We start from the raw sequence: 14,247 nt of genomic DNA on the forward strand, positions 1-14,247 counted from the left end.
TTTCTTTAGGGATAATGAAGCAGCCAATCCACTTTTTAATGGTGATGGATCTCAAACTGAGAGACTAATGAGGACTTATACTCAATAAGGGCATCTCACAGAGTTGGGCTGTAAGTAAAATTTCATCAGTCTAGCATTCAAGACATAAGAAGAATGAACACAGTAACAGCTCTCTACTCTTTTTTGAGAGAGACTTATTTCTAGACATCTCAAGTTTGCCTGCATGATAACATAGATCTGACTATTGTTCAAGTACATTCATCCATCAAAGGCTCAGGTAGTAAAGATGAGAAAGTGAGACAAACAGCAAGGAATGCCCCAACATCTCTGTGGGATTTGGTTTTTTGATACATAATAGTCTCCTCTATCAGAGTACTGCTTGTCCTATGATTTTAGAATAGGAAAGTTGTCACTTTAAAAGACACCATTCCCTTTTGTTACTTTTTCATATCATGTAACATAAATAAAGTCTTGCAATAGCAGAATTAAATATTGCATTTTATATCCCAGCACTCCAAACTCTATGGGATAAATCACATATTTCAAAAACGCTTGTCATTGAGAAAGTCAGTGCCAGGGAACTATGTTCCACAAATCACAGCAGAGAGCCATTACTCTCCATAGCAAGTCTGTTGGACAATGCCCTTGTATAATCCTTTTCAGGCACAGTGTATGTTAAATTCTCTCATGTATTAATATCAATGACTGTAATGATAAATAATACAAATTGCACCACATCCACAAAAAGGATGAACTTGTCCCAACATTTTAGCCTTAACACTACTGAACTTTACTTCTGTTATTTTTTTTTTTTTGCATAGTCTAGGCATACTTATTGTAATACACATGTGAATATAAAATCATAATTCTCACAAATATTTTTATCAGATAACTAGTCTCATGAAGAATGGAAATCTGATTTATTTTCACTCAAAATCTTATAAAACAATTTTGAAGACATAAATTATAAATTATAAAATAATTGTGAAGAAACGATCTTTTTTCCTATTTCCTAACCATATTTTCATTCAATTTACTGTAAATATATAGCAATTGTTGGACTTTATGGTATATTAAAACTTTAACATGCGAGAAAGGATTAGTAGGCATGATCTCCCACAGAGTATGTTTAATCATCTTTGAAACTTTTAAAATGTTTAAAATTACACACTGTACTGGTACCAGCCTGTGTATACTTGCCATTAAATAAAATTACTGTAACAATATTTATTATAATGTTGTCCATAGAACCATAGAATAATTTTGGTCAGAAAAGACCTTAAGATCATTGAGTTAACCCAGCACTGCCAAGCCCACCACTAAACCATGTCCCTAAGTGCCACATCTACATGTCTTTTAAATATCTCCAGGGATGGTGATTCATCCTGGGCACCCTGTTCTAGTTTTTCAGAACCCTTTTTGGTGAAGAAACTTTTCCTAATATGCAGTCTAATCATTCTCTGACACAACATGAGGCCATTTGCTCTTGTCCTATTGCTTGTTACTTGGGAGAAGAGACCGACTCCCACCTCACTACACCCTCCTTTCAGATAGACAGCAAGAAGGTCCCTCGTGAGTCTCTTTTTCTCCAGGTTAAACACCCCCAGCTCCCTCAGGTGCTCCTCATATGACTTCTGATTCAGACCCTTCACCAGCTTTGTTGCCCTTCTGTGGACACTCTCCAGTACCTCAATGTCTTTCTTGTCATGAGGAGCCCAAAACCAAATACAGGATGTGAGATGCAGCCTTACCACTGCTGAGTACAGGGGGGCAATTGCTACTTTGATCCTGCTGGTCACACTATTTCTGATACAGGTCAGGATGCCATTTGCCTTCTTGGCCACCTGGGCACACTGCTGGCTCATGTTCAGACTGCTGTCAATCTGTATCCCCAGGTCCTTTTCCATCAGGCAGATTTCCAGTCATACTGCCCCAAGCCTGTAGTGTTGCATAAGTTTGTTGTGACCCAATAGGTTCCAAGTGCAGGGTCCAGCAGCTGGCTTTTTTGAATCTCATACATTAGGCCACAGTCCATCGATCTGGCCTCTCCAGATCCCTCTGCAGAGGCTTCCTACTCTCCAGCAGGTCAACACTCCCTCCTGATTTGGTGTTGTCTGCAAACTGACTGAGGATGCACTCAATTCCCTCATCATTTCTCATTTAAAGATATATTCTGGAACCCATGAAAAGTGAAAGGAGATCAGTTTAACTGTGCTGCCTAGACTGAAGATTTATTATTTATTACTAACTGCTGGACCAATTATCATCACTGAGAATTGCTGGCCACAAAAACTTCCATATGAAAAATATGTACAGCTCTCCTTCCCTCTCTCTCTTTGCCAACAGAAGGAAGCTGAATTATGAGTCAGGGAGCACAGAGAATCCATGAAAGCAGGACCAGAGGTCACTAATATCTGATGTTCTGCCTTCAAGTTTATTCTTTAGAAAACTGATAGAGGAAGATAGAAAGAGAGAAGGAAATAAATGACTGGAAGGGAAAAGGGCAAGAAATGAACTGAAGAAAAGGGGCAAGTTCCCACAGACTGGATACAGTCAGCTGACAGCCCAGATAGAGAGATACAGAAGAATGTCCATATAGAGAGAGTGACTTTCGTTTAATATTATGAGAATTCCTGTGTTTATGGACTATGTAAGCACACAGCTCAAATAAGGAAAAAGAGCTTTCTACAGGCTGATGGGGTACACAGGATTATCAGCAGCTAAGATAAATAAAATCTAGGTAGTTGTTGCTAAGAAGTGCCTGCATGGTTCTTTTTTTTTCCCCGAAAAAAATCCAAGTTTGCCTTCCCTTTATACTAATTTAACAGACTTCCTTACACAGTGAATCTCACCTTTAAAAGTCAGCCTGACACAAGCCAGCTGGAACAGGTTGCATAGGGCAGGGGTGCACACTACCAAATACTGAATGAAGAATTAAATGAAGCAGATCGAGAAGTACCATGGTTGGAAAAATGGAGCTGCTGAACTTTGCTAGATGTGAAACTCTCTAGAAAAAACGAAGAATACGGATGGATATGTATACAGCATTTCATTCTAACTTTAAAAATGGATGACAGCAAAATGTCAATTTTTCATGATGAATTTGCATATTTTTATCAGCTCATTCTGGTTAATGCTACTGCTGTACATAACATTCCTCCCCATGAAACATCACGTTGTACATCATGTTCTTTAGCATATGGATTAATACAAGTTTTCAGCTGAGGAAGTTGAGCTGATTTTAAATGTAAGGTTGAACAGTGCAGTTCAGGATAATCGAATAGGGATGAAAATCTACAGACAAATTTATTCACTGTTGACCATGTTGTGCATGTTTAGATGGCGAAAAAGGCTGAGCCCAGAAAGCAAAGTGGAGACTGTGAAATGCCAGCTGTAACTACGTTTAAAACAAAAGTGTTTGCTTTCACGGAGTTAATGAGTGTCAACTCTGTTAAAAAGCAAAATGCAAAGACAGGAAAGGATACTGTTCTGTATTCACCAGCCACAGAGTCACAGAATATTCTGAGTTGGAAGGGATCCACAAGGATCATTGAGTCCAACTCCAAAATGAAGGGCCTGTACAGGGATCGGACCTGTGACCTTCCTGTCATTAGCACCATGCTCTAACCAACTGAGCTAACATTTAGGGCCATCACTGACACTTAGGACCATCAGTCTGCAGAGCTCATTCCATCTACTGAACCCTACTAATGAACTCAGCCTCTCATCATTCTCTAACATTTCACAGGTAAGAAACTGGGCACTAACCATCAGAGGAAATGCATCTGTCAGTCACAGAATATTCTACAGGTGAAGTGGGTATTACATCCCCAACTTGTTATAATTCTTCTATAATAAGCTTTCTTCTAAGGTTCATAGATTGTTTGAAGCTCTTGTTGCAAGCTCTGGTTTGCAAGCTAACCTGCAATTTATTTTTTTTCCTTCTTGCTCAGAGTCCTGTGGAAATTATCCATGGCTTTTATGAGCATGTGTCTTCACGTTATGCACTACTTACAGATGCTTTGATCATTTCTAGTCTGCCATACAGCTATTAGATAAAATTAAACATGTAATTAAAATCAGCTTACTTCAATCACTTTCAAATATTTTCTTTAAATAACATTTTAAATTCTCTCAGCTAACAAGGAATTACATGGTTTTCATTCTGTAAGTACAATAAATACATAAATCACTGTTAGTTCAAGTGTATGTAAGCTTATGCACAGCATACCCTGTTTGGATATAGCATATGTATAGGTAAGTGGCTTGTAGAAATTAGTAACTTCAATCATCTCACAAATGGAAAAAAGCATGACACATTAGATAAGCATCCTATTCCTAGCTGGAACCTGCAAGACACTTGAATGAACAATATTTTGCATTGGTCTATGCAAAGAATTGCACTGTAGCTGAGGCTTTCAAAATGAAATAATTAGAGGCTGTATAGTAGAATACTTAAAAATGGTGACTGTATATTCTTCCTGAAAGATAACATGCAATATGTGGGCCCCAAGAAGCAAATATAGAAATGACCAAGAGGAATAATTTGCCTTTAAAAAAAAAAAAATTGTCAATAATCTTCAGTAAGGAAATGGTGGATTAAGACAAAATTACGTAAGTGCATAAATTTTTTAAGGGTTTTCATATATAAAAACTGAATCTCTTCTTGGTTTCTTCAAAATTCTGGACTAAGTCACAACTCAGTTACAAAAAGCAAGTCAAAAGTAAGTTTTCCTGAATGACATGTATGCAGGAGTTTTTACTATATAACACTCTCTTACCACTTGCTCTCTTTGGGATCACAAATACATTTTAGCATACATAATATATACACTGCACACACAAGTATTTCCTTTTTATTCTTCCACTGAAGTTCATCTTCTTGCAAAATATTACTTGACAAACTAAATTTCTGTTTTATTTTTGGAATCATAAGATGGTATAGGCTAGAAGGTACTCTCAGTTCAATGCTGGCCTAACTTCAAAGTTTTCTTTGAATTCTTCACAATCAGCTCCACATCTTCTCTAAGCCACTAATGAATGAACAGCAATCAAGAAGTAGTCATAAAAAGTTCAAATGTATATTATTTTGCATTTATCACTACCAGTGAATTTGACCAACTATAGAGTTATTCATTCAACAATATGAGCTCATAGCTCTGGAGCTTATTATTATGAGTAATATCTACTGGAGAATTGAAAATTACAGCTACAGTTCCTTTAAAAAGTTCATCAGGTGGATCAGCTAGGGTATGAATCAATTATAAAAATAATATTTTTAATAGGATCCTCCCACCATGTAAACATAATCCTGGTTGAACATACAGTGACTAGGAAAAATATTCGTATTAAATGACATCATGACAACTGTTGGTCTAACACAGGAAACAGATTACTGCAAAGGAATTGCAACTTTGTCTGTGGTGCAGAATTCTTCCTACTAGGAACTAGGCATAGCGGAGAGAAAAATCGCTACTAACAACCTTCAGAAAAATTCATGAGGAGAGGAAAGGGAAAGTAAATAAATATAAAAACACAGGATGATTCAAAGTTGGAGGCTGACTGAACTGCAAGGTCAACTAAACCAGGAAAGGCTTCTTTGAGATACTGTCAGTCAAAGAAGAGAGATGTATTAGTGTTCTTCTCATAGGAACACATTAAAAGAATAAAACATTCCATAAGTTTCAGGGGTGACTGCTGTGAATTAAAAATAAGCAAAAAAAAAAAAATCTCCCCAAAACACCACTAAAAGGCTATTTTTGTCTAAAAGTAAGTGTTTGCACTTAATAAACATACATCAGTAGAGATTTGTGAAACAAAAAAAGAAAAACCATGATTCTTCTGTAAAGCTGTCTTTTAGCATAGATACAAGCTTCCTTAGGGCAGATGCATTTTGACCTGAATGGGCAACTCCAAAGTCACACAGCTAAGGCTGTTTCATATGATAGCCAAATATCTGCTATAGGTGATGATGGGATTTTTGGGATGGAGGTCAGAGGGGTCAGAAGAGGAAGTGAAATGGTAAAAGCCATCTTTGTTTACCCATTAAAACTGCATCAGTAACCCGTCAGAACAAGAAAAAAATGGATACTACAACAGCAGGAGAAAAAACAGGAAATTGCTTAAATAAAGAATGAAATTCTCAAATAACCATAACTCACAGGCTTCCAAGAGTTTCCAAAGAAGTGAATCTCAGTCATTCTTTTAAATTGTTAATTCAAGAGAAAACAGTAAGAATAATCCTGACACTACAGATTTGTTCAGCCTTCGTTTATTGCTTGATGTCTTAAATTGTGAGATTTCAGATCTAAATATTACCAACAAAAAAAGTCTTAAGCCAAGTCAAAGTCTTTTAAAACTAAATAATGTCATAGCAAAGAAAGCTTCAAATGGTTCAAAAGCTAAGTAACAGTAATTAGCTTGCAGCAGAAACTCCTTCCACCCACAATCTCTGAATATACTATGTCTTTGTATCAAGAGTGCTTTGTGTTGTGGTTGCTCCATTAAATGAATACTTAAACAACAAATAATCTGTCTCAAAAGTTCAATAGCTACTTGATGGCAAGTGTGGTCTTCAATTCAATAATTAACTCACAAGACACTTGTCAGTAAAAGACTAATCAAAGTTTCCAATTCCATGTGCATGTGTGTGCCCATGTGTATATGCATTTGTGGGCCTTTCAAAAAATCAAAGGGGATTTGGTGTTGTTTAATGACAAACATTAACACAAACAAGCATGAACTTCTAAAGCCATTTCTGGAAGTTATTCTCATACTCCAGTAGGCCATTACTCACATAAACACTTGGTATTTATTCCTTGTAAAAATCACAGCCAGTTGCTTATATTAACTATCATTTCAGCTTACTAATCTATTGGTTATAGTGTGCCTAGGTGGCTTTGAGGAAATTCAATCATTTTGGATAAACAGTTCATGTGCTACTACCCAAACCATGGAATGTTCTTCAGTACATTTGGGGCAAAATAGTGATAATCATAATGAGAGTACATCTTTAATGTTTTAACTATAAGGTAATAAAATCAATAAAATTAAAATACATTAACAAAAATAAATAAATAAATAAAACTAATGAAATTAGGTGTGCTCAAGATGTTAGAGAAGGAGACTTATTAATCAAGCAGTACTTACAAGAAGCTTTTTCCTGACGGCTTCCAGTTTTTCTGTAGCTGCTGCTAATTCAGTGTGAGCCTGAGCCAGCGCACAACATTTTGGTTCTGCCTCATGATACACCTTGAAAAAGACATACAACACAGGTACATTAGACAAGACATTGTCTCACTTTATTACAAAAATTATCAGTGACTTCTGATGAAAGACTTTCCGAAAATCCTAGTAATCTTTCTTTACACATATTTGCTTTAGACTCCTCTGTCTAAGCAACAGTGGGACACACAGAGATTTCTTTTTTTATTGACTTAAAGACTACAGCAGGTTTTATTATAGTTTATAGAAGAATATCTTAAGCAGAACTGAATGCACCCTTAGTGGGTCTACTCTCCAACTAAAATTAATTTACATGTATCACTTTCATGGTTTTAGAATACAGGTGATAATCAGTCATTAAACTTGAGTAGATTTCAAATAAAATTGATAAGTTTTTTTACTATTTTGTAATTAAATGATAGCATGCTATAATACTAGGATGAATGGAGAAATCCTGCTGCCAGGTGCTCAAGGGAATCGCAAATGATAAGCTCTGTCTTACACTCCAGACAGCCAGACTCAGATGGATGTTTCAAGTGAAACATGTACATCTGGAGAATATTTCCCAACTGTTGCATCATGATGACAATTGAAAAGCCCTAGACAGCTACATCTTTTTTCCCACTTTCTACTAAAAATAAATACATGTGTACATACTGTTAAGCACCAAATACTTCCCACTTTATCAATGGTTGTTGTTACGTGCTCCCAAAAACACTAAGTTGAGCTTACTAAAATGATAAAAAAATTCAGTAAGAGAACTTCCCCCATCAGGGCCAGTTCAAGAGAGGAACTGATATATACATACCTCACTGAATTTTACTATATTGATGACCCTGGCACAGAGACCAGCTGCTGCACAGGATTTTGTACGAACATAATTTGGGTTGAAATCTGGATCCTTCAAGTAATGTTCCTTGATGACTTTCAGACAATTCTGAGGAATATGCTCAGATCCTTCTAGAAGTTATCCTAAGGCATGTGGAGGACAGGGAGGTGATTCGAGACAGCCCGCATGGCTCCACCAAGCCTGACCAAATTAGTGGCTTTCTGTGAAGGAGTGACTACATCAGTGGACAAAGGAAGAGCTGTTGATGTTGTCTATCTGGACTTCTGTAAGGCCTTGGATTGAGTTCTCCATGTTCTTCTCTCTAATATGGAGAGATGTGGGTTTGATGACTGGACTGTCCAGTGGTTAAGGAATTGGCGGGGTGGTCACATCCAGAGAGTTGTGGTCAATGGGCTCAATGTCTGGACAAGTGGTGTCCTTCAGGGGTTTCATATCTTCATCAGTGACAGATGGTAGGATCGATTGCGCTCTCAGCAAATTTGCAGATGACACCAAGGTCAGTGGTGTGACTGATATGCCTGAGGAATGGGATGTTATTTAGTAATGCAGGATAGGAGACAAGGTAGGGTATCAGTACAAAAAAGCTGGGAAATATTAGGCCACTCCGTAGCCTATGCCATTGCAGTAGGTAAGCTGCAAGTGTTTCATGATCTATTCCAAACACCAAAGCTGAAAGTAAACAAGAAACACATGGCAGAAAGAGAGTGAAGATTTTTACTAAGATTTTGGGAGCCATGAACTTTTTTCCTTGCTTCTCCGTTTTTCCCCCTTTAAAGGGGATTTGCCTTTAGAAAATCAGAGGAAATACCCAGGAGCCAAAGGTCAGTTCAATGACGCACTGGAGCTTTCCCTAAACACTAAAACATTCACTCCAGTTTCTGGGTATAGGCAAGTATATCAAATTTGTCAAACCATCCTCCATCTTTTGCCAAATTTGTGTCTTTCTTTTAATTCCTCAGTTTCAAGTCTGAAACCATAGGGCTCAACAAGGGAGAGAATGGGAGAAAAGAAAATATCCTATATGAAAACACTGTACTTCCTTAATTTCAGGTTTGGAAAGTAAACAGACACCAGCTAAAAAAGCTTTATCAAAACACTTATTTTGACTTAACAGTGGCTTAGGTCAGTGACTTTACATCAGCTATCTTCAGTTTTAAGTGAAACCTGAGTGTCTCCACAACTTTTTGAAACAATTTAATTATCTGTTTAAAAGCGGATTATGATTTCATTGGTACAAATTTATCTCAGAGAGTAACTCTGGAGGGTGTTCTGTATCATTGGCAATTACGTATTCAGAAGATTATCATACTCATTTTTAAAGATACATTGCCTGGGGCTGAAGTCAGTTATATTTGCTTGATTCTTATCCTAGTACCTCATGCTCATCTCACAGGCTCATTTCCTGTCACGTCTTGCTTAAACAAAGTCTAATTACAGAGAAAGAGGATATTACACTGATGAAGATGTTAATCTTTGGATCAAGCACTATACATTGGCAGTAACAAGCCCCTGTAAGAAGTTAATATCCTTACAAAACGTGTTTCTACAATTGTTGCAGGCATTTTCCATGTACACATTTATTAGATAGGACACACAGAGACACTGTCTGTGGAAATAACAAAGATTAAAAATCAATATGCATTACATTATAAATGACAAGTTACTAATCAAGTTAAATATTTCCTCCACCTCTTGTGATGTAATTTTTAGGATGTAATTACCAATGTATCTTGGTTTGCATCTTTGCCACAACATATTTTTTTAATTAAATTGACACTACATAGTGCTTCTAATGTGCCATTTTTTTTTAAATAAACATCTAACATAAGTCACACAAGTTGATTATATTTCTGTCTCTCTTTTTTCCTAATGCTTATTTATGCTTTGCTTGCTGATGCCCAAAGAAAATATGCAACAAGATAATTGTTTTTTATGGGAAGAAAAATTAAACAGAACAGGTTGAAGATAAGCTTTAGGACAGTATTGCTCAAATCCCCCCTCAAAAAGGGAGGAAGGAGTTTGTCATCCCTGTTTCCAGAAGTTTAATCCCCTTCATATCAATACTGCTACAGTACAGAGCTTTTGAATGATGGCTAAATTGTTAGAAAACAGTGTGCCCTTCACAATCAGACCATGAGTAGAGTGGCTCAAATATACCAAGCAAATAAAGAATGCACTTCAGCTGAGGGAGGTAAACAAAAAAGCGGCTCAATCCATCTTTCTTCCTAATCCTTGGCTAGTGTCACTATCACATATATACCTGCTTTGCACGTTTTCTTCCTTTAAAGGAGTAGGTCGTATTTTAAAAGGCAATGGCATATGCAACTTCATCTGTAAACCACTCTGGCAACATTCAGAGCACACAAATGGCTGGTAAAATGACAGTAGTGTTACTGCTGGCTATTTTAAAACCCAACCAACATCATGTTTATGATAAGACCCTTGTTTATTGCTATACGGGTATGTAACTCTGCCACATTTGTGGGGAATCCAGAGTGATCTCACTTTTCCTATGAGTCTGATCTAAACTGACTTCCATTCTTAAGTAATACTTCATTCCAAGTCAATACCTCCAAGGCATTTATTTGCTTAATGCTGTAAAACTCAAAAAACTCTTGTAAACTTCAGTTTGAAATTTATAGAACAGGAAAGCAAAAATAATTTTAAAGTGTGACACATTTTAATCAATTATGAAGAGTCTTTACAAATTACTTAGTTGGAAGATGTCTTCTCATTTGCTGGGCTTTCTTTCTTTTTGTAACAAAATATTATAGAAGATTAGTATTTAGACACTATTGTCAGTCTTACGAAAGAGTTTTAGATTATTGTAGTGCAAAATGACACTTTAATTTCCAATGAAAACATTTCAGAAGTGCAATAAAGCAATGGACAGTGGAGTACAGTAATTAATAGTGTCAGGTGCTGAACTTCATCCTAGAAACAAAGTGGCCCAAAGAAGTGATTATCTCACAATAATCACTCTATGTGTTTAACCTAGCTGCTTAATGAAGTAACTAGTTGTGGTAAGGGGGTATTTTGATCATCCAAATTCATCAGAAGCATATGGAACCATTACAGGAAAAGCATCACTGAAAAGCAGATGGTAGGATGTAGAGCTGTTGGATCCCCTTTGTGCAAGTTTACCTATTTGTACTTTAAACTTCATGACAATTTTTAAGTCCTATATAAGATATGGATCAGCAAAAGGATGAATTCCATAATTAGTATAATCCAGAGAAATAAAAAGGTCCTGATCCTCTCTTCATTTATGTCAGTAGAAAAAATCAATTTTCCTTCAATAAAATTAGGATCAGACACAAGGTCATTAGAAAGGTATTAAGCGTCATCTAACGATAAATATTTAAGAAACAAAATAGAAGAAAATGAGAGACTATTTTGACTGCCAGACAATATAGTCTTCCCTCCTGGTCAGTATCTGGAAACTGTTTACAAAATTCTTGGCAACTTGAAGTTTCCACAGATCAAAATCAGGCATTAAAATCTATTACGAGTCAATTAGAACTTCTCTCTGCAGTATTGATAAATGGCACAATGTACATCAGATTTTGTAGCAAAATGCCAGAGTTGAATGAGCCCTTCAGACTTTAAAGGTAGAGGAACTTCAGTTTATATCATTCCATATGCCTGGTGCTTTATTTCAAAACCATGCTTGTAACAGTAGGTGGAAATTTTAGAGTCCAGATGAAATTTCTATTCATTCTGTGGTGAAGACTAACCCCTGTAAACCTCTGTTTCCAACATGGATGTTGATAACTGAACTGAGAGCAAAAAGGCTGAACTGAGAGCAAAAAGGAGATTCAACACTGATGACATATATTAATAGGAAAGCTATCATAATCTTAAGATTCAAGGTTTGCACCTTGCAATATTGCGAGATGCTGGAATGAACTTCTGTATCAATTGAGTTGTTCAATTTACCTAGAGCCTCAAAGCCTTTAGAAATCTGAAGTGCTAAGAGATGACTCTTTGACCTTTACTGTATTACAAATAGGTCTGATTCTCAAGATCCACATCCATTAAATGCTTGAACGAGCTCAGTATTTATTGTTCTTTCATCTCATTAAAACAGCTAAAAGGTTGGGAAAAGGCATAATGTAAAGAAAGGTCAAGTGGTAATCACGGTGTGAAATGCTGTTACATGTGTAGGTATAATAATTCTTTAGACTTTATGCTCCCTGGAGAGGAAGTTGTTCAAAACTGTTCCCCTAAAAAGGTTTATTTTGTGCTAAATATAGTTCAACACCAGTAAATAGGGGAATTAGACTGACCTTTAGCTCCTCTGCATCTGCAATGGCCTTTTCTTGGCTCACTTTCCCAGTCTGAAACCCTATCTTAGCAATCAAAGCTTCAGAATCTTGATTTTACAGTTGCAGTTCTGCCTCTTGAGAAGGAAGCTTGGATTTTTGATCTTCTACCTACAGGGCTAAAGGTAATGAATTATTCAGGTCATTAGCCATGGTTCTGAGGCCCAAAAGCTGAACTCAAAACAAAATTCATGTTTTGTGGGTCTCTATCAAAAGTGTTGTCTTTTCATTTTTTAGTTTCCATTTATACCTGAGAGAATTTTATTGACATAAAAAATTTAATAGTGACAGCCTAACCGCTCCCATCAGGGACCCCATAGCTCCCCCGAGGTGCTTAGATGTCTGTCCTGCTGGTCAGGTTGTGGTTGTAACCAGGTGTCTCAGTGGTGCAAAAAAGCTGCAGCTGCAGCGCCTCGCAAAGGCACCAATGTAAAGGCAGAAGGACATTATTGAAAATGCTTAGTATTCACTCTGGGCAGATAATTCCAGCAGAGGTTTGCTGAAAGGTTAAGACAAACTCAGAGACTAACGAGCAAAGACTACCTGTTAGTCTGCTGAAATAGCAATTTATTGCCTGCCAGTCAAGAAACCCGTACCAAAATATCCACTGACAATATCTTTTCACATATAAAAGAATTGTTTCAAGTAACTGTGGATTTGGCTTGTTTTTTGTTTTCCTGCTATCTCTCCAAGCATTTTATCTGGCAGTTATTCACAATAACAGCCTATATTTTAACCAAAGGGGTTTTATTAACCTGATCTGGATAGAGATGATAAGACAAAGTGAAAGACAAATGTTAGAGGGCTTACACTTCAATAATGTGGAAGGTCTTGTAGGCTCTTCTGATTTGGTGGCCTCCTGAAATCCTACAAAACCTTCAAAATTACCCTTTTCAAAATCTGACCATTTTGAAATGGAAGACAAAGCTGTAATACTGAGTTGTAACAGATCCTGAATCTCTCCACTCATTTTATTTATCAATTTATTTGAGCTGACTTTATGTCTTTTTCTTTATGAAAAATACTAAACAGTGCTGTACTTGATATTCTTGTGCAGAGCTTCTCAGTGCAGCGTGAAAAAGGCTCACTGTTCAAGTGCTTGGCTAGATGGGAGCTCTGGGTCTGTCAACCAGCATAGCATGCAGCACTTGAAATTGTCAAATTGCCATTTGGTCATCATCAAATTAAAAATCAGAGAAAAAGAGCATTTTAATAATTTACTATCATGGGGTACCCTTATTAAAAACAGACTTTAAAAACCCAGCCACTCTTTTCTGTTGACTATTTTTTTGCGCGTCTTCAGTTGACTGAGTGGGAATAAGCCAGCCAGCTCCAATTATTAACCTCATGCAGTAGCATCAAGATGCAATGCTATGCAAAGACTGCAAATGAGAATTTCATTTGCATAGAAACACATAGATTTTTTTATTTTTAATTACAAAATCACTGGATTATTGCTTATCTTCAGCATTGGCAAAAGGGTTATGAACATGTGAGTGGGTGGGGTGGGGGAAAGGCTTCCAAGCAGTTTTCCCTCCCTTCTGTCTTTGTGGACTGACCAACCACAAATGAATGGTAAGCAGAAGCACTAACTGGGGACTAAGTGGTACTAGCCTTACAAGGATGTGACAACAACTGAGGGAGAGGCTTTGTACTTGTTCCTCCTGCTTTCATTACTCCTCAGTTTGTCACTGGCCATGCAAAAAACCCCCACACATGGAACTGCATCGTCTCTCTCTGTGGGCTTAACTTTTACTGTGGCACTTGCTTCCCCTCCCACCCTTTTAGTGTAGCCCCACTATACTATCCCTCCCTCCAGACTTTGTCCTTGCTTAAATGGATGGTATC

General features: G+C 37.0%; 1 protein-coding gene across 1 annotated transcript in view; it reads right to left on the reverse strand.

Annotated features, from left to right (window-relative positions):
* Window positions 1-14,247, reverse strand: part of DNAH11 (dynein axonemal heavy chain 11) — a 76,350-nt gene that overhangs the window by 22,176 nt on the left and 39,927 nt on the right. Inside the window, 1 exon segment of the mRNA XM_025895405.1 lies at window positions 7,150-7,251. Within this exon segment, the coding sequence (XP_025751190.1) occupies window positions 7,150-7,251 (102 nt within the window).

This window comes from Manacus vitellinus, unplaced genomic scaffold (genome assembly GCF_001715985.3).
Source record: "Manacus vitellinus isolate BGI_N305 unplaced genomic scaffold, ASM171598v3 scaffold_3_pilon, whole genome shotgun sequence".
In the NCBI taxonomy this organism is placed as follows: Eukaryota; Metazoa; Chordata; class Aves; order Passeriformes; family Pipridae; genus Manacus; species Manacus vitellinus.